Source organism: Aphelocoma coerulescens, chromosome 9 (genome assembly GCF_041296385.1).
Source record: "Aphelocoma coerulescens isolate FSJ_1873_10779 chromosome 9, UR_Acoe_1.0, whole genome shotgun sequence".
In the NCBI taxonomy this organism is placed as follows: domain Eukaryota; kingdom Metazoa; phylum Chordata; class Aves; order Passeriformes; family Corvidae; genus Aphelocoma; species Aphelocoma coerulescens.
In genome coordinates, this window is record NC_091023.1 from 18,810,807 (window position 1) to 18,830,892 (window position 20,086).

The 20,086-nt window shown below is 41.1% G+C and overlaps 1 protein-coding gene across 1 annotated transcript; it reads left to right on the top strand.

Moving 5' to 3' along the window:
- Positions 1-688: 688 nt before the first annotated feature.
- On the top strand, positions 689-19,632 carry DCUN1D1 (defective in cullin neddylation 1 domain containing 1). Its single transcript, XM_069024054.1, has 7 exons — positions 689-832; positions 8,850-9,066; positions 10,222-10,390; positions 10,879-11,009; positions 15,511-15,593; positions 15,833-15,929; positions 16,913-19,632. Exons 1-7 carry the CDS (start codon positions 830-832, stop codon positions 16,990-16,992), a joined length of 780 nt encoding a protein of 259 aa, XP_068880155.1. The 5' UTR covers positions 689-829; the 3' UTR covers positions 16,993-19,632.
- The last annotated feature ends 454 nt before the right edge of the window (positions 19,633-20,086 follow it).

A 20,086-nucleotide genomic window follows, 5' to 3' on the forward strand; every position in this document is an offset into this window, starting at 1 on the left:
GGATAGTGGTACAAACTATGGTTTAACCACTGCAGCCCCTTTTGGTAGTACAGCTATGCCACTGCAGGAAGAGCTACATCTGTCCACAGCTCCCCAAAGGGGATCACAGCCTGGAGCACGGAAATCGGGGAAATCTTACAGGTGTGGAGGTGCTCCTGTACGAAGATGTCTGTAAAGCTGCTGCCCCGAGACTTCACCTTCCCCGTGGCTGCTCAGCAAACGATTTTGCCTCTTCTGCGAATCCATCCTGGAAAGCCCGAGGGATTTTCCCATCTCGCCCTTTCCAAGTTCAGGCCCCCGGGAACGGCGGCCACACGACCCTGAGAGCTCGGCGGGGCCGGGCTGGCGCTCACACCGGGCGCTCGAAAAGTGTTTGACCTTTTCATATTGACGAAATAGGAACACATACGGATTTTTCCCGACAGAACAGTGGGTCCCGCGGTGAGGAGCCGCTGAGACCCTGCACCCCCGCCTGCTCCCGCCGCATCCCCTCGGAGCCCCGAGCCCACCCCGTTACAGCCTCCAGAGGGCTGGGGGGCACTTTCCCCTCCCTTCCCTTCTCTGCTTGGGCCGAGTTCCCCCCCCGGTGCTCGCCGCAGCCTCAGCGCCGAGCGAGGGCCGCCCGCCGTTCGCTGCCGCCGCTCCCGGGGAACGAGGGCCGGGGCCGCCCCCCGTGAGGGCTCCGGCTCCCCGCACTGCGCATGAGCGGGTGAAGGCGGCGGAAGGGCCCGTGAGGAGCCGGGAGCCGCCGCCGCCGGAGGAAGCGCCGCCGCCGCCGCCCTCAGTGTCCGCCCGAGCCGGGAGGGGAGAGGCCCGCACAGCCCCCACCATGGTGAGCGGCCGCCCGGGACCCCTCTGGGCCTGGCGCGGCGCCTCGGGCCCGGGCAGGGGCAGCGCGGCCTGGTCGTGGCGCGCTGGGTGTCCGGGAGCGGCCGAAGGGCCGGTGTTGGGGCTCCGCAGGCGGGCACGATGTGCTGGCCTGGGGGCTGCTTGTCCTCCTGCCGGGCACGGCAGGGCCGGCGTGTGGGGCCCGGGCCGGGGCCGCGGGGCGGGCGGCAGGGGCTGCTCCGGGCAGGGGCCTAAGCGGGGGGCGCCGGGATCCCGCCCAGGCCTCCGACCCGCGGGGCCCCGCCAGGCCCCGCACTGCGGGGAGGAGCTCGCTGGCACCTGGTGTGAGGGTTCAGGCACCTCTGCGAGCCAGCGGCCGTGTTGGGGGCAGCTCTGTGCGGTCTGTGCCCTGCGCCTGCCCTGTGCCTGCAGCCGCCCTGAGAGGGAGTGCAGGGGGCTGCTAGGAACAGGGGCTGCTCGGAGTTTTTCCTCAGGATTTCAGGCGTCTCAGGGACCATTAAGTGCTATTGGTTCATAGGGGAACTTAGGGGTGTTGATGCTCCTTGAGCTGGGATTATGTTGGAGAATTTCTGGATAACTGTTTTACGGTTTTCGTTGGTTTTATTCATAGAAGTGTTCTAAAGGAGGGCCTTGTAGAGGTTCTAGTAAAGGTTTATCTTGTACTTCTCTGTAATACTATTCTTATAGCTGAGGATTTGCAGTGGACTCCCAAATCGACTGACTTTCTCCCGTGCTTGTAGGGGGGAAACTGCAATGTTTGGAACAACAGTTGCTGGTTTTGTTGGCCTAAACAAAAGAAAAATATATTTCTTCAGTTTAATTAAGGGGGTCCTCATTGGTTCCTCGCACAGTGAATTATGCACCAGAGGGAACAGTTTATAGTAGCACTTCCAGGCTTTCTCCGTATTCAAATGTTGTAACAGCTTTAGCTACTACACCTTTACAGTTCAAAGCAATACTTTTCGGTAGTAGTGTATAGTTTAGGAAGGGTGTAGGAGGGAGTCTTAAGATGTACTGGTGTATGCTTATTGGCATAAAGATATTTTATACCTGCTGTTAATATCATTCTGACAAGTAGTGTTAAAAACATATTAAAAAAATTAGAACGTCACCTTTAATTGATGGAGTCACGTTGGCATAAAAATTTGGTTAGCCAGCATTTAAATTAGTGGTGTGCAGACCTCTAATGAACTTGTCACTATGTAACTAGTATAATTTTTAATTGACTAGTTTGATGTAGATCTTCATTTGGGTTTTTTTATGAGAGCTTGACTGAAGTCTGACTAAAGCTCAGACTGTGAAGGTGTCTTATTGTAATTCTGCAGGTCTGGGACTGTTTCAAATAGTGCTTACACAGTAATGTTACACAACTTTTTATGAAGACTTTTTTCCATAAAAATCACCCAGAGCTGTCTCACAGTATGTCCAGTGTAGGTAGGCAAAATAAACACACAGTTGATGAAATAGACAGTTGATGTCTTGCACAAACATATATTATTGGCTGTCTATGAGACTAGAAATTTAAATTGAATAATACTGTAGGAAGTGGCCTTATAACAGAAAGAGCGAGGCTTATTATTCTGAGAATAACTTTTTGTGAGAAACAGCACAGTTCTGTCTGCTTGGTCTTCTTGGAAACACTTAACTAAAGAACCAGCAGACGTATTCTGTGTAGCAATTCTGTCCTGGTAGATGGGTGTTTATCAGATTGGAGGGGGTATGTGAATACTCCAGTCATGGCCCCGAGCAGAGCTGTTAGGCCCTGTGCAAACAACTGTGTTCCAGGTTGTGCTTGTTGACTCCAGCACCCAGGTGAAAGGATGACATAGACACTGAAGTGGGACTAAATGACAGGCTGCAGCTTTTAGAGGCAGTAAATACACGTATGGACAGCTTCCAGTGCCCAGGTGTAGGATTCTGCACCTATACTTGTGGTATGTCAAAATCCTCTGTTTGGTTAGGGGAAAGGTAGGGAGACTTCACAGAGATCTGAGGATGCCCATCCAGAAACATGGGATTCAATGTCCTGTTTTTCTGCCCATGTACACAACTGCTCTTGCTCAGCCTTCCAGTGGCTGTGGTCAGGTAGCTTATCCAGCGCAGTAAATGCCATGGCACAGCCTCCCACAGCTGGGGCCTGGCTCCCACCTGTCCATGCAGCGCTGCTGGCTCTGGCTTAGTCTCACCAGTGTCCATATGGCCAGAGCCTTGTGCCTTTAGGACAGAGACTGTCTGTCTTTGACCCATATCTGGAAGGGACACCACACAGCAGCCTGTTGGGCTCTGTCCCTTTAGGTAACTTGAGAAGTGTTTCTGTTCAGCACTCAGGGACACCACCCTGGCAGTATACCTTGGAGGGCTGAGAGCAGTCAGCCTTTCTTACCCACTTCATCTGAGCTGACTGAGCAGCACCTGTAGAAGTGGTGTCCTTCACCTTCCCTGTTAGTGTGTTACTGCTTCATCTCATCCTGAGGACAATGGTGTGCCCATGAACCAAGGCAGAGCAGTAAGCTGGTCCATTTTGCTGTGAGCCATCTTCACTGAGGAGAAGAGCTACTGCCTGTAAATTCTGAATGATCTAATGAATTTAGAACTGTGTGTGGTACTCGAGGCCAAGTGTGTGATTCTCTTTGTCCAGAGCCAAGTGCTAACCTTGTCTCTATTTACCTTATCTATTACATTGTCCAGTTTGTGTTCTCTGAAGAATATTTCTGTGCTGATAAATACATAATTTCTTACTGCAAACCTCAGCTGACAGGAAGTTGTAAAATATAATATTACAAGAATTTTGTGTCTGACGCTGTCTCCTGTAATGTTAGTATACTTCATGACATTGTTATGTAGTGTTTAACTCAACAAGCTATTTTGCAAGGCCAGCTATTTATACATGTATTCTGTGGTGAATATGCATGTCTGTAGCAGTTTGTTGATATTAAATATTTGAGGTTTGGTTGTCCCATAGTACAGCTTTAGATTCTTGGCATTACGCTAAGGATGGAGTAGTCAGAGTGCTAGACAAGATGGTGCATGATTTTGTTTCCTCTCCTAGCTTACTAGAGATCCCTTTGAACTAAGCTTTAAATCACTTTTAACTAGAGCCATGAAAAAAATATTCAAGAATATGAACTACTCTGAGAACAAGGTGTGAAATTTATTATGTAGCTCTTGATATTTTACTCATGTTTTATGGTGCCAATGCAAATATACAGCATGAATAGAGCTTCTGCCCCAGACCAGAGTTAAGAATGCTAAACAACTGGCTGCTTTATGTTGTCCTTTTTTATTTGGAAAAGCCCTGATTTTTGATGTTTCCTTCACCTGTCAGGTTAGCATGAATTACCATTTTATCTACAGCAATCTTCTGTTTATTGACCTTCTGCCTGCATGCAGATACTGGAATTATTTTATCCACTAAAAGAACATTATAGAGCGTGGAAAGCAGCTTCAATTTTATGTTGCTTGTGATTTTTCTATTGGATTTTATATCTCAACAGACTTTGTAAATGTTTTTGTTCTGTTCCACTGCAGCCAAGTGGATTTCACATCAGTTTGAAACAGAAGCTTACAAGTGTCCTGACTTTCTTACTTTGTGTGCCCTCTCTTAGAGAAACTGCTGTGGAAAATAAGATGTAGTTGAAGGACGTGTTTGTTTACATTATGCAGAAACTGTGGCTATTTAATTGGTTTTGTCTTTAATTTAGATTTTTTTGGTAGTATACCTGTGTGCCATCGCAGCAGGTGGGTTAAAATGCGGTTCTGTGTATTTGTAGATTTTTGTTGTAATTAACTTTTGTTTTCTTACCAAACAAAGAGAAATACTTATGATTTTGCCTTTTAAGTTTTAGCCATGTATTTGTTGAATACTAGCAGTAAACCAAACATTTGTAGGTGTCTCGTGGTTCCTTTCATGGATACAGCCCAAGGTGGGATGATTCAGAAAGCAGGACTCCCCTGGCCATGTGTGTCACATCAAGGCGTGACAGAAGTGGCATCGGGTGAGGCCTCTGGGATTGAACTGACGTCAGCGGGGTCCTTGGGAAGTGCAGGGGTGCTTCCCGCAGCCACAGCTCTTGCTGGAGTCTGAATGCAGTCAGTGTAAAGGCCTAGACTTTGTGGAGGTTGATACTATTTTAGAAAAGGCTTTTACCTGTCACATGCATGAGAACTTAACAGGCTTTTCTTTGAGTCCTGTCTGAAACAAAAGCACAGATGTCACATCATTCAAATTGCTTTACTTAGCAGTGAAACTAGCAGGAATCCAATCATCTGTATCAGTGGCTGGGAAGGGAAAGGTGAAAAGCAGTTGCTCATTGAGGAGTGACTGGGTGAATGCCTTCCTTGGGGGCCACAAGGAATTTTGGGCAGCAGAACTCATCGTGCCCTGCTTGTCTCGCTGGTGGCCGCTTGTGACCTTTGAGCCAAGTCCAGGAACAGGGCTCTGGTAGGAATCCTCTGCTCTCCCATCCAGGCAGTGTGGGACAAAGGTTGGTGCTGTTTCCCATGGACATTATCCAGGAGAGTGGAGCCCTCATTTGGCTGTTAGGTGTCCACAAAATGTTGATGACCAGTGTGCAGAGCTTATCTTTGAATCTGGGTGACTAAAAATGGAGTGCAGAAGATAAGGAAAAACAATGCTGTCATCAGAGTTGCTAGAGAAGTTCTACCATTTTTTGTTCCTAAGACTAGGAAAAAAAAAGTACTTGGGGAAATAAAAGTCCAAGGATTTTTCTTTTTTTATTTGTAGTCTTTCACTGAAGTATCTGATCAAGAAAAGGTTATTGAATTAGAATATTCAAATTTGGTACTTCATGGTAAGAGGCAAATCTTCATTTTAAAATCTGTGTTATACAACCAGATGTTAATTAGAATGAGTGTAGTTTTATGAACCTACACAAAGTAACTTTTCATTTGGAGAAGTTATTCTGTATTTTAAAAGTAAGGTTACCTGTCTTGTGACATCCTTATTATGAAAGATAGCTTGGATACCACACAAACTTGATCAAAGGCTTGCAGAACTGCATTTTTCCTTTTCCTCTTAACCCAAGAAATAACAGTACAAATTTGTTTCATTTGCTTTCCATTGGTTTTCATTTGTATATATAGGCAAGATATGTATCTGTTAAATAAAACTCTGTCTTCCAGTGTTAAAGTTGAGATGTTTTAAGTGGATTGTGTTGCATTACAGTGAGCACAATTTCATTGTCAGGTATTTGTTGCCCGAAGACTGTAGGATTAAAGGTTGTGTGCTGCTCTGTATTGCACTTAAAACAATAATAGACTGTTAGTGCTCAGTGTCTAGAAATAGCCCTTAAAAGTGCAGGTTTGGAACCTGTTCGTGCTTGAAGTGTGGGTTTTTAGTGTGCTGAAAGAAGAGCTATAATAGAATAATAAAAACTCAGCAGTAATTCTAAGCAGTAATTCTATCTCTTGCTGTCCTGTAGTAGGCCTGCAAAGAGTGTCCAGTCACTTAGGTTGTGGAGTGTCTTGTCCACATTGGCAAGATTCTGCAGAAACATTCATCAAATATAAAGAAAGGGCTTTGGCACTTCACTAAAAATAAACTCATATTTGTCCAGGAAAAATATGATTATTCAAGAAAAAGATTATGTCTGAGCAGTGTGATTTGTTGCATCTTATACCTTACTGAATGTTGTACTGATTAGTGTAATTAGCTGCTTGATTCTTTGCAATTTTGATTTTTAAAAAGGTTTTATGTTGTTACTATCACTTAGGGAGCCCCAAGCATGGGAAAATCTCATGTATGTATATAGAGCTTAAATTTTATCATGAAAGGCATTTAAGCTGCAAGTTTTTGATCTAACAAATTGCACAAATTGCACAAGATGCAAAACACACCACCTTCTGTGGTCCTGGGCATTGATGGTAAAGCCTATTTAAACCTGTTCCTTCACTTTTTGTGGGATGTCACTGCTTTTGGAGCTCACCCTTGCAGGAGCAGGGCAGAACAAAGGCTCTGGTGGTTTTACAGAGTACTTGCTATTAAATGGGCTATGCATACTTATGTGTACACGTTGAAAAAAACCCCGAAAACTAAAGGCACCAGCTTTGTGAAGAAAAGAAAGAAAAAAAGAAAAGAAAAGCTAAAATAATTAGGTATGGCTGCCCTATAGTGAAGCTGAGTCTGTGGTGATGCAGCAGTCTGGCTGTGTGGAACTGATTAGAGGAAGCTGATAATTGATAAAGAAAATTAAATTTGGGATTGTTTCGTCTTCATTTGGGATTTCATTCAATGGTTTGTTTTAATATATCTGAGTTTGCAATACATTTTAAAAAGCTGCAACTAAAAATCCATTAGTCATTTCTGGAAGTCATTCCACATGGCTTTGTCAGTGTAAGTGATTTTTGTGAAAGTCTGAGCTCAGTAGTGCAAGGTGCTGAATGTCTGGTGTGGAGCCAAGCGTGCACAAATGGGGTGCACAGGACCTGCTCCAGTGGCTTGGCCTTTACCTGGAACCACAACTGAAAATCTCAGTTTCAGAAGTGTGTTTGTAACCAAAGGTCCAGTGTGACAAACTTGGTCAAGAAACTGAAATAACGGAGAAACACACAATAGCTTTAAAAATGGTACAGCCTAATTAGTATCACTCTGTTTGAAGTCTGCAGTCTGAGATAAAAGTTTGACTTCAGTTAAGTGTTGTTAACAGGGTGGGTTTGGTTTGGGTCTTTTTTTTTAATTAAAGGATGCTTAAACTAAGGGTATTGTTCTATTTAGTATATTATGTGGGTGTCAGCTTAAACCAAATGTGATGCTCTTGTATTTTTTTTAATGGTGTAACTCTGAAGCTGGTAACTTAACTATTCTTACAAATAATAGTGTTCACACTCATTGTCATCAAGCCACAGAAAACTGATCCTGACTTTTAGGACAGATGAATTTGTGTTTGAAGCATTAGTTCTTTTTTCTAATGATAATGTAATTGAACACTAATTATCCTTTGGAATTAAGAGTGTGACCACATACTGCTCTTAAATCATTCACTCTTTGGCTGAATTTTCTCATGTCTTGGGGTTTTTTTTGCCCTTTTTCTCCATATTCCCTGAGAAGGAGCTGTTGAAAGTACGAATACAATAACGAACAGAGTATACAAGCTTTGGTTAGAATACAAGGTAAGCTAAAAATGAAATATTTGTGCCATGTAAGAAATCCAATACTGACTTAGAATTTTGTCAGAACTTTAATTTACCAAGTTGTAACATTGGGAGTCTTTGCTTTGACCGTATTGTGAGTGAACTGCAGAACTGAATTTGGGTGTACTGCAGTTGTGTTACTGCTTTCTCCTGATCAGCAGTTAGTTTTGTGTAACTCGTACCCTTGAAATACCAAGTGTGCTTCTCCTAGTCAGAAATATCCTTGGGAATCCCTCTCTGCTGATAAGCTACTAGCAGCAAGTTTGCATTCAGTTCTGGGCTAGACCAGGGCGGGAAGTCTCTGGGTCTGGGCAGGAGGCCTGGAATTCCAGAGCTCTCACCTTGGCTACTCACTCCCCCACCTGCCTCAGGCACAATTGCCTTTTTTTTTTCTTTGCTTCAGTTGCTGCACCTGTGAAATGGAGACAATGCCTCCTCGCAGGAATGTTTTGCAAATTATGTAGGTGGAGTTGAGGACCTTCAAAGTGAAAAATCTCTTAAAAAAAAAGAAAGGGGTCTTTAAGGTATTATTTCAGTGTGTAGCTCCTGGAAATGGATGACCCAGCCTAGTCAAGAGGCAGCTCAGGAGATCCCATGTTCCAGGTGTGGCCCTGGTCCTGCAGTAGCTGGGACCAGAAGGACACCAGTCTGCTGCTCAGTGGTGCTGAGCTGTTCAGTGGCCTGCTCTGCCCCGCTTCTGGAAGCACTTGATCAAGTATGTTGATATTCTAATTACTTGGGAAAATGATACAGATACTGGTTCAAAAAACATGAAGAGACTGGTTTTTGTTTACTTGTGGGTTTCTTGTCCAGTAGACATTTCTAGTTACAGTATTGTCTGTTTTCACTAGAACAAGTTGAAATCATCACAGAAGGATAAAGTGCGTCAGTTTATGGTCTTCACACAATCTAGTGAAAAGACAGCAGTGAGTTGTCTGTCTCAAAATGACTGGAAGTTAGATGTTGCAACAGACAACTTTTTCCAAAATCCTGAACTTTATATACGAGAGAGTGTTAAAGGATCACTGGACAGAAAGAAGTTAGAACAACTATATAACAGATACAAAGGTGAGTACCCTGAATTTTAAGGCTTATTTCCTAGCTGTATATATAATTACTTATTTACTTAAAGTTCTTATTATTGGTGCTGCTGTGCTCTTGTGTTGGGAAATCTTAACCAACTCTTTCAGCTTTGTTTTTCTATACTAGTAATACAAATTAGAAGGGAAATGTAGGTAGGTTTCTGCTTCTCAAGGATTACATGCAGTTGCTTTATGTGCTCCAAATGTATCTATATTTATAGGACATTAGGGTCTGAGTTGGAATTGTGTGTACAGTGAGTAATTGTAATGGTTAACGAGGATTTTAGGTTATTCTCCTGGGGAAAGCACATCACACAAGCTTGATCTGACAAAGTGAAAGGTTGCATACCAGGAATGGGTTCTACCTTAATTTTTATTCATCTTGTTCTTACAAACAGAGTGTAAAAGAAATCAAAGTCTCTTTATCTGTTATATAGCCAGAGTTCAACTGATATCCTAGCACACGAAGTAAAGTGGATTCAGTACAGCAGAACAAATCCTGTGTTTTAGCACTTAAAAAAAATCTAAAAATGAGTGTTGTGTGTTCTGACAGTTTTCCTGTGTTTTGGAAAGAGGAGTGGGCCTGGCTGACTTGGAATTGGTAACAGGGCAGTGTAACCTCCCCCTGGAGCTTACCTTGTCCAAACTCATGCATGCTGGTGGGACCAGGAAATGTCTCAATCTGCTGTTGGGGTAGCAGTGGATGGGCAGATTTGGGTGTTGGTACAGCTTGGAAATGAACACTGCAGAATGGCTTATAATGGAACTCAGATCATCAGTCTTACCAAAGAGGCCAATAATGGAGTATGTTGGGGGGAGAGAACCACTGCTCTGTAGGGAATGAGTCAGAAGATCCTGCATATTATTAGGCAGAAAACAAATGTTTGTGGTGCTTTTGTCTCACAATGAAAATAACACGAGCTTCATTGTATGGGAGGCTTTATTGCAGTAACTGCCTCAATTGTTAAAAAGCTTAACCATTGGGAATACTCATTTAATTTTGTTTTTAAAATACTCTCTTATAAGGGCTGATCCCAAAAATGGCTTCTTGAAAATGTTTCCATGTCTTAAATATACTTGTTGAACAAATCAGCTTTTTCAAATATCTCTTTTTCTTGATACTTACTTTTATGCCCCAAAGATCCACAAGATGAAAATAAGATTGGTATAGATGGTATACAGCAGTTCTGTGATGACCTAGCTCTTGACCCAGCCAGCATCACCGTACTCATCATTGCATGGAAATTCCGGGCTGCAACACAGTGTGAATTTTCAAAGCTGGAATTCATGGACGGAATGACTGAGCTGGGGTAAGTGTTCACTGAGTGTTGGATGGTGACAGTGGTCCAGTGTCCTCTTTGGGGGAATTCTCAGTCATGGTGTCCTTTCAGAGGCGTTTTGGAGCCCAGCATCACTTGTCTGCCTCTGGAAAAATGCAGCCCTACCTTGGCTGTGTGAGCATTGTGTAGTGGTTGGCACAGAGCTGCTCTGGCAGGTAGAGCAGGGATGTTGGGCTGCACTCAGGCAGGCCTAGGGTTTCTCTGCCTTGTGAGAGTGCAGGAGTCTTTATCACATTTTCCTAAAAATCTTGTGAATTGTAGAACCTAGATATATGTGCAAATGCAATGTGAAGAAATAACAACAAAGAAATTAAATTCTTGTAGAGGTGCAGACTCATTAAAGGCTTCCTGAATTCTGTTTTGATAATTGTATTGTATTCCACAAACAGTTTATAGATTTTTGTTTAGCTCATGTTTTTATGGCAAAAGGAATAATGAACGTGCTTTTTAAAATGCAGATGTGACAGCATAGAAAAACTGAAGGCCCAGATTCCTAAAATGGAACAAGAATTAAAAGAGCCAGGAAGATTTAAGGATTTTTATCAATTTACTTTCAACTTTGCAAAGAACCCGGGACAGAAAGGTTTAGGTATGTATTCTTATTTATAAGCATTTGTTCATGAATATTGGAAATGACTAATTAAAGCAGCAGATGAATGTATTATTGTGATCCAATGAATCTGAAAGATAATCACCCTTGGGATGAAACACATCTCTGTGTTTTGAAAGATAGATGTCATCTTAAGGTGTTCAAATTGATTATTAATAAAGGCTACAGAATTTTATGAGAGAGGGTTTATTCTTTCACTCAAAGTGCAGTTTTCAGTAAGCACAATGGATTATGGTCTTACATTAAAGACATAATTACACCACTTAGAATGTGCAGCACTGAACAGATTAATTGAATTTTTCCTTTTAGGATAAATTGAGGCTGTAAAACCATTTTCTGTGTAAGCACATTTGTACAGTCCCTTGTAACACCAAAAATGCTTGCAAATGTCTTAGCAGAATAGAATTGGAATGGTACAAATGGATTCCTGTGTTCTGGGCCTGATGCCTGGTGGTGTCTCCCTACAGAGTTTTTTTCCCCCTTACCTCACTGAAGGCTTTTTTGCCATTATTTCAGAGTTCACATGCTAATTGTGGCTTTGGCTGGTGTAACAGGGGGAGTGGAAGAATAACTTAATAAAACTAATTTCAAAACACCACAGTTTGGATGGAATTAAAGGAACAAACTCTGTCTATTCAAAACAACAAAAATGAGGGAATAAAAATTTCTTCTGAGCAGTGATGTTAAACAGCCAGAATGCACATTCATTTCTCTACAGTTTGATTTGGATATTAGCCATTACTAGCATTCATGATGCTGTAACTTCTTAAGTTAATTGTTCTGCTTTTGAGAAGTAATACAATACTGCAGGGCTGGTAGGTTCTTCCTTGGCAGCTTGTGAATTTATCTCAGTAATGAAAGTGCTCTAAACTGGCTGCTGCTGGACAGCTTTGCATTCCCAGGCTGTGTAAAGATTACCTTTCTGCTTTAGTTTAATTGGTTTTTATGTGTAGACCAACTTTTGGCTTAAAATGAGTATTGAAAAATAAGTAAAGAAGCAAAAGCTCTCTGTCTTGGTTTCGACTTGAGTCCTTTGACACCTTGCTGTATCTTGTTTGTTGTTTTCAGTGGATTGTGAATTTCATTGTATCCCAAGAAGCTGGAAGTGCTGCTAATCCATTTGAAAATACTTGTGCATGCTTGTAGTAATTTCTGAATCATGCAGATAAATGAATAGGCTGATTCGTATTTCTTGTAGGAAGTCGTAATAATTTTTTTAGGCTGCTACAACAAGGAAAATGGGGACAGCAACTGAATTGTGGGATTTATTTACCAGGAAAATTGATTCACTTGCTTTATTTCTTGTTCATCATAAAGCTTCTTCGTGCAGGTTAAGCACTAGCAGTGCCAGACAAGTATAGTTTTCTGAGATCCATATAGCATATACACAGTGTAAGGTAGGTTTTTTAATTGTTTTTAAGTCTTGGTCTGGAAGTGATGTAGAACTGAGCTTAAAGTCTGGATGCTCATCAGCCCTTTCGGTGCTCATAAATACACAGTTCTAGGCATGAATTTACAACAGGGCAGAATAATTCTGGAGACCCTGGAGCAAAAGAATACTGGGAGAAGTACAGAGCTGCAAAGTAAGTACTCCTAGTTAGGCAATTAATTTTGGTGTGTCTAAATAACTGCTTGTAGGAACTTGCAAATTGATTTTAATGTATATTGACCTCTAATCTTGCAAACATTGTGCAGTAGTTCAGGCAGAGTTCTGGAAATATATTTCCTCTGCATAATTCCTTACTACTGTGTAAGTACTGTGGGTGTCTGGAAAGTTCTTGTGATATTTGCATCTCATTGGAGAATACCCTGTAGCTGGTGTTTGTGGATGGTATCTTTTCAGCTTTATACCGGCTAGCGCTTGTATTTCAATGCCTTAGAAAGCCTCGAGCAGCCCAGAGAGGCAGCACAGGCGATCTAGCACCTTAATAGCTCTAAAATCGGTACCTGTATCAGCTGCAGAGCAAATACCATCAGCAGAAGCAAAGAGGGAGGAATATAGCTCCCTGCCCGCTCAATTTCCTGCAGTTAGAAGCCTTAAGAAAGAGAGAGACAACCACAGATGTTCACAGGAAGATAGCTGAGCTGAGAGAGGGCGGAGCCTCCCCTCGACTATCCTTTATTCGGAGAAGAGGGAAGGGGAGGACCTGGGGTGAGTGGCCAATCAGACACTGCTGAAGAGTTTGAGTTACATTTGGTTTTGCCCGCGCTTCGAACAAAGGAGCTCGGAGCACGTGGCCGGAGCACGTGTCTTTGGGAGGGGGAGGGGAAGTTCAGAACAGGCAGCAACAGGTGTTCATCTCAAGCATTGTTTGCTTCTCTTGCATCTCTCTGGACTCAAAATGGAGGATGTATTTCAAGACTCCTATGTTTGATCCAGGAGGATTTCCATGAGCATTCTCACACTTAGAGAAACCTAAAATTACATATCTACCTTCCAATTTTGTTATTTCATATAATTTCCTTTTTAAAATGTAGTTTGTCCCAAGGCATTATGTCATCATGCTTTACATGTTTGGACTCATATAATGAGTTTGAAGTTGCAGCATCCTGAGATTTGGCTTTTAACAGCCTTTGCTTACCCACAAGAATTATCTCAAAATTGTATAAATATGTCAGAATGCACAGTTTGTATGTAGTGATTGTTTACAAACCCCACTGTAAAATGCAGTGATTTGATGACCTTGCATTTTTGTATGCACACCATTAATGCAGCACAAGTAAATAAAACTTCGTTTTTTAATCTATTTCCTTGAGGAGCTGATCAGCTTCTTCTGAAGTTTGTGTCTATTAATTTTTAGAAAGGCAGTAGTTTTAGTTGAAAGCTAAAATGCATGTTTTTGTACCTGAATCTCCTGTTAAAGAGAGATTTTGAGCCTTTACAGTCTTGAATGAGTTGCCATTTCCATATGCAGCTTTATTTACTGAGGTGTAGTGACATCTGTCTCATTTGTCTCTGCTTCTTGAGATTCAAACTTACACTTGTGTCTGAAATCAAACGCCTTTGCAGCTGCTGGAAAATCCTTCACCAATTTTATTCTTTGGTCAGGAAGTATCATAATGTGACTCTGCTGTTTGAGAACTTTTAATATGAGATGCTAAACAATTCAGAAACTCCCCATCAGCATCTATTTTCCCTCCAGCAATGCAGATTTCATACTTAGTTTGCTGTTGATTTCACCTCCAAGATGTACCTCCCTGGGTTCTTTTAAATATGTGGGCATCCTGGGGGAAGGAGGGGAGTGGTGGTCTTGGGTTAATGGTGTGGGTTTTTAAATTTTTTTCCTGAGGTGTGCAGTTGATCCTGTGCTTTCTCCCCCTGCTTTCACAAGGGGGTTGTTTATGGAAGAAATTTACTAGACTGCAAAATATATAAAAACATCTGTTAAAAAAGAGGCTACTTACCTAGGCAGCCTTTTGGGGTCACTGTGTGTACTTGGCTGAGAATACTGAATTTGGTAATTCACAGTGAGTGGTGTTTTGTGCTGCAGCACAGAGCAATTACCTGGTAATTCCTGGTAGTGCAGCTGACCCTGGGCAGAGTTGTGTACCTGAGTCTGAAATGTCTTTTATCTGCTCACAAGCTCCTGTCTGCCCCTCCTGAGCAGGGAATGCCTGGCAGTTCAGCCTTTGGCACACCCCAGGGAGAGGAGCTGGCTCTGTCCTTCCCCTCCCTCCAAACTAACCAGACTGTTGGGAGCTGCTCTCTAATGTGTCAGGTCAGGCTTCACTCATTCCAAACAAACAGGAATTTTAACAGGAGGTTTTGAAAGAAAAACAACCAACCCACCACAAAAAACACCCAACAAACAGAAGAAGAAAAATCCCAAACCAAAACAACAAAAAACTACCCAAACCAACAGCTAAAGCAAACAAGCAAAAACTCAACCCAACCAAAATACCACCACCACCACCAAATAAACCAACTATCTCCTGTCTGCTTAAGGACACTACTTAAAGATTCTTTTTCAAAAGGAAATCTTGACTGCATAAATGAGCAACTTGACAGAAGCCTCATTAGAAAGGCAGCACCTGTAATAAGCTTGCTCTAAAAATGAAATCATTTAAAGATGGTTTTATGTAACTTGTATTTTATATATTAAAGAAAATGAAAGTCTCAATACAAAATACTACAAATTTTCTTTCCAAGCCAGTAGCATTTTTAACCAAAAATATTTTGCTGACTTTTAACTGAAGTATTGTTAGATAGCAAAAGACATACGAAATGTCCTGAGGGTTTTGGATATGTTAGATATTAATATGGGCAATTTTCAGTTCTGTATTCAAATAATAGTATCAAAATATAATATATGTGTGTAACACTTTATTTATGGTTGCCTATTTGTAAAGGATCCATGAGTATGTAAAAGTTTGATCTTTTCACATTTATGGATACATGGTTCATCCTGGTGTTAGATACTTGTGGAGATTATATATTTGATATGTATATCTCTAAAAGTAATATATTTTAATATTACAGATTTAGAAATGGCCATTGCCTACTGGAATTTAGTACTTAATGGAAGATTTAAATTCCTAGACTTGTGGAACAAATTTTTGTTGGTAAGTTTAAACCTTTACATAATCTGGACTGCAGTATTTTCAGAACTTGGAAGATAAACATGTTTAAGTTTTTGAGTAGATGAAATAGACTGTCTTGACCTAAATCCCAGATATTCATGGTGTGTACCAGAGAAATGTGTTTTGGGGATATGGATGTGTCTGAGACAGTAAAAATGAATGTGTAATAGGGTTTTAATATATGTCTTTTTTAAATATAAATTTTCCACCTCTCCAAACAGGAACATCATAAAAGATCAATTCCTAAGGATACCTGGAACCTTCTTCTAGACTTTAGTACAATGATAGCAGATGATATGTCTAACTATGATGAGGAAGGTAAACATTTCCATTTTCTCTTATTAACTTCTAACTGTGTTTTATGCTTTATTTATTACTGGGTATCTGCTGTGGCAGAGTCTCTAACAGCACAATTAGAGTATCACTAGTGATCAGAAGTCCAGAGCTGCTTTAATGCATGTTGTAATCATCTCTCTGTTACTGCTGTTTTAAAAAAGAAATGCTGAAGCTTTCATGGAATCCATTTTCTTTTTTTGTTCTGTCTTAGCTCAGACACAAATTCTTCCTTATTGAGACAAACCCAAATTCTTTCTTACTGAGACAAACCCTGATATTTGTCCATTTAAAATCCACAGATTCTCTGCTGGTGCAGTTCTTGGCATCTTCATCCAAGTTACTGATCCATGGTCTGTCCATCTCCCTGTAGGGTCCTCTGCTTACTGCATTTCGTAGCTGAGAATGTTTTTAAGTCTGGTTGCTTCAGTTTATGTGAGGCTTGGACATGTTTTGACATAGAAGTGAAGCTGGCAGCACACAGGGCTTGCTGAACAGAACTTGCTTCCTACCAAATGTGTTTCTTGTAAACTTTTGTATCGATCTTTCCTCTTCCAGTCCATCTGTAGCCAAGAACAGCTGATTACCCTCAGCACTTGGCAGCACATCACTTCAGTGAAACTAAACTTGTGATACCTCCAGAGCAGAGGGGAGCAAACTTCTACAACTTTATTAAGTAATTATGGACTGTCCTCATTCCCTTGTCAGTTTTGAGTTAGGATTTTGGTCAGTTTTTTGTTTTTGTGTGGAAGATGACCCTTGAAAGAGATGTGTATTATCTGGCTTTAAAGGAAGCAGAAATCTTTAATCAGCTCTTAAATTTCAAGGAGAAAAATAAAATCGTACTTTTTTGCTTCAAACTCTTCCTAGTTTAATACTGGAAAGTAAATAGCTTGTCTGGACCTGAAGCTTGTGAAGGAATGCCTTACTGAACCAAGTTCTTACATTGTGGTGTTTCTCTCTTATAGGGGCATGGCCAGTTCTTATTGATGACTTTGTGGAATTTGCACGCCCTCAAATTGCTGGGACAAAAAGTACGACAGTGTAGCACTAAAGGACCCTTCTAGAGTGTACATAGTCTGTACAAATACCTGAAATGGAAAATTGCACAGTCAATTTCTGCTGGCTGGACTGAACTGAAGATCAATCCTCACAATATGGCTGAGGGTTGAGACAAACCTTTAAGGATACATTTTGGACCATATCATATTTCATTCTTCTACTGGTGGTTTGGGCTTTTCTTCTAGTCTGGACCACTCTTGCCCGTTAAAATTCCAACATTGTGGATTTCATCATGGATTTATTTTTTGTTGGTGGATCGCCCTAGTTTCATCTCCCATAAGTCTTAGAAGCTTTATAATTATTTTGAGGTTTCTGATTTCACATAAAGCACAATGCTGGTCATCATCAGACAACTGTTGTATGGCATCTGAATTATACAGATCAACATCAAAACAATTTTTAAAAGAATCCTTAAATATACACTTGGGGCTAGTTGCAAAGACTGTACTGATAGCACTTCCTGCAAGAGTGATATATTTAAGTGTACTGGGTCCGAGTTTTTTCTTTTCTGGAAAAGTGCAGGTGTTGTCTGAGTTGGAGTCTCTGGTCACAGCAATGACCAAGGAGCCCCAGGGCTGTTGATTGGGGGTCTCTGGTGCCTGGCTGAGGTTTGCTCGTGGCTCAGCTGCTCTGGGGACAGCTGGGGGACGACACAACTCGAGCACTTCCATCCCGTGGGCCATGGCAGAGCCCTCAGTGGGACGAGCTGTGTGTCCTCACAGAATCCAGTGTTCTGTAGGTTACTCTCTTAAGAAATCAGATTTCATTACAGTTTTGAAATGCTTATCTGTCTGTCAAAGAAAGGTTTTTCATTTATGTGGAAATCGAACACTTGAATATACTGAATTTGTGTCTTAACTGTTTGCTACACAATACAGTATTTTAAATTGAGACGTGACTTTTATGGCTGAGGTGTGATGAAGCAAATGGCCCTGTTGTACAAGAAGCTGGTGAGGTTGATGTGAATCTGGGTTTTGAAACCATGATCCTGGTAAGTTAAATCTTTGTAACATAGAGGTACTGCCATTATGGATGACACCCTTTCTTAAATTATTTTGTTGAGTTTTCCTTAAATTGACATATCACTGTGGTTGCCAAATACAGAAATTAAGAGTAAAGCTTTCCCAAACAAGCACAGATCAGATGCAAACTACTACACTGGCTTTGTTTGTTTAAATTATTTTGTGGATCATCACTACTTCTGTCCTGCTGCGTTTGACTGAATCACGTCACTTGGATCAAAGCAGGTTTTAGCGGATGCAATTCTTTAATAATACAAGAGCTCTTTAGCTGCTTTTATGGTCTTTGACTCCTTACTGAGTTACTTGGGAAGAGATTTGATAAATTCTGCTCTGGAAAACAGAGAGGAGACAGACCATAGTTACAAGTGAGGAGAGGGGGTTTAAGCCCATGCTCTAAATAGTGCCCTGATAAGGCCAGAATTATTTTTGAGATGAGTCATTGGTACTTGCACTAAACTGCAGCACGATTTTTTGCAAATGCTAGAAGGATTTTAGGGAAAAATTGACTATTAAACAGCTAAAATTTTTATTTGTACTCTGTGCAGTTGACCTTAAGGCTGGCTCCCCTTACAGCAGTGCCCTTTTGGCAAATCCAGTTGTGCATTTATTCCAAAAATACAGCTCCTCAAAAACATTGCAGACTTTCTCCAGCTACTGGCATTGGCTATGCCAAAAACTGTGTGTTTTGCTGCTTTCAGTATTTCCTTTCTCAATTTTGTGTAAATAAAAATGGGGATTTGAAATTATGGGGGTGGGTGGGGTGGAAAAAAAAGCTCGACAAGGTTATCTCTGCGTGCTGTTTTCTGTCTTGAGGGTTTTGGTACTGTTTCAGATTGATTAGTTCAAGTATGCTGTGTTTGGAGAGGAGAACTGACTTGCTTTACATCCCAATGCAGACTTGTCCCTCAAAAAAGTCTGGGACTGGGCAGTGGCAAAAGGCCATGGTGTTTTAGAGACTCTTCCTTTTGAATGCAAGATCTTTCCAACAAAATAGTGTTGTCATCAGTTTGGTACTACATGCTTATAATTACTGTGTAATTATAAAGAAATACATAAAACTTTGACTAATTATGTTGCAGAAAAGGGTTATTTGTGCTATCATGGCATCTTAAAGTTTTTCAAAATGACTGAAGTTGAAAGAACATTGATTTAACAGGGTGTTATTCTAAAGACAAAATGCCTGGTTACAGGGAATATTTTGTATTGAAACGTGCTCGGATGTGGCCATGTGGATTTTTCCTTTATCTATGTGTGGGGTTGTTTGTTTTTTTGTTTTTTTAAGAATGCAGCCAGTTGCTTACTGGGATTGGTTTAATTCCTAAGTGCTTATGTCTTCAATTTGATGATCTCCCCGCAAATGGATCGATTTAATTTTGCCAAATGTCAAGGAAAAAAAAATGAAGGCAAACATTCAAGTTTGTAAGCTGTTTTTATACATTAAAATATGTACAAAATTAGAAGTGCCCTGATATAAAACACTTAATCTTGAGATTATATTTAGTAAAAACCCATCATTTACATATCTCTGTAAGTTCAAAATGTAACTTCTTACAATCCCTCTCATTACCAACAGAGGCAATAAAGCTCCAGTGAAATTGCCATGACTGAGGTTTGTACTGCATTGTTTCAGTGTATTATTTGTAACACTTGTTTCTAGAATGTGCTCTTAGAGAGTGGGGGGGAAAAGAAAGCATGGACTACATGTGTTCTGCATAAAATACAGTTTAGGATAAGTCTTTCATTGGGGGAAAAAATTCTGCTCCGCCCCCTCGCCTCTTCCTTGTTCCCAGCTCTTGGCACTGCCATTCCCCAGCCTGTGAAGGAAGATCCCACACACTGCTGTGGTTCAAATATGCCTCAAGTTCAGTAGTAAAGCAACGTTTTTGTTGATCAGCCTGTTAATAAGTAACTTATGACTTGCTTCAAAACTGTTTTACGATGAAATCCGTACTGAGACATCCTTATTTAAGAAAGATATAATTTTTTATAGAATGCATTTAATAAACTTTTGTCATTCACGCTTTTATTTAAGTAATGTTGCCAGAAGTCTCTGTAGAT

Excerpts from the sequence above, each read along its gene's own strand:
- DCUN1D1 (XM_069024054.1), top strand. Across the intron at positions 9,067-10,221 it reads ACTATATAACAGATACAAAG|ATCCACAAGATGAAAATAAG; the intron begins GTGAGTACCCTG and ends TATGCCCCAAAG. Across the intron at positions 15,930-16,912 it reads GTCTAACTATGATGAGGAAG|GGGCATGGCCAGTTCTTATT; the intron begins GTAAACATTTCC and ends TCTCTCTTATAG.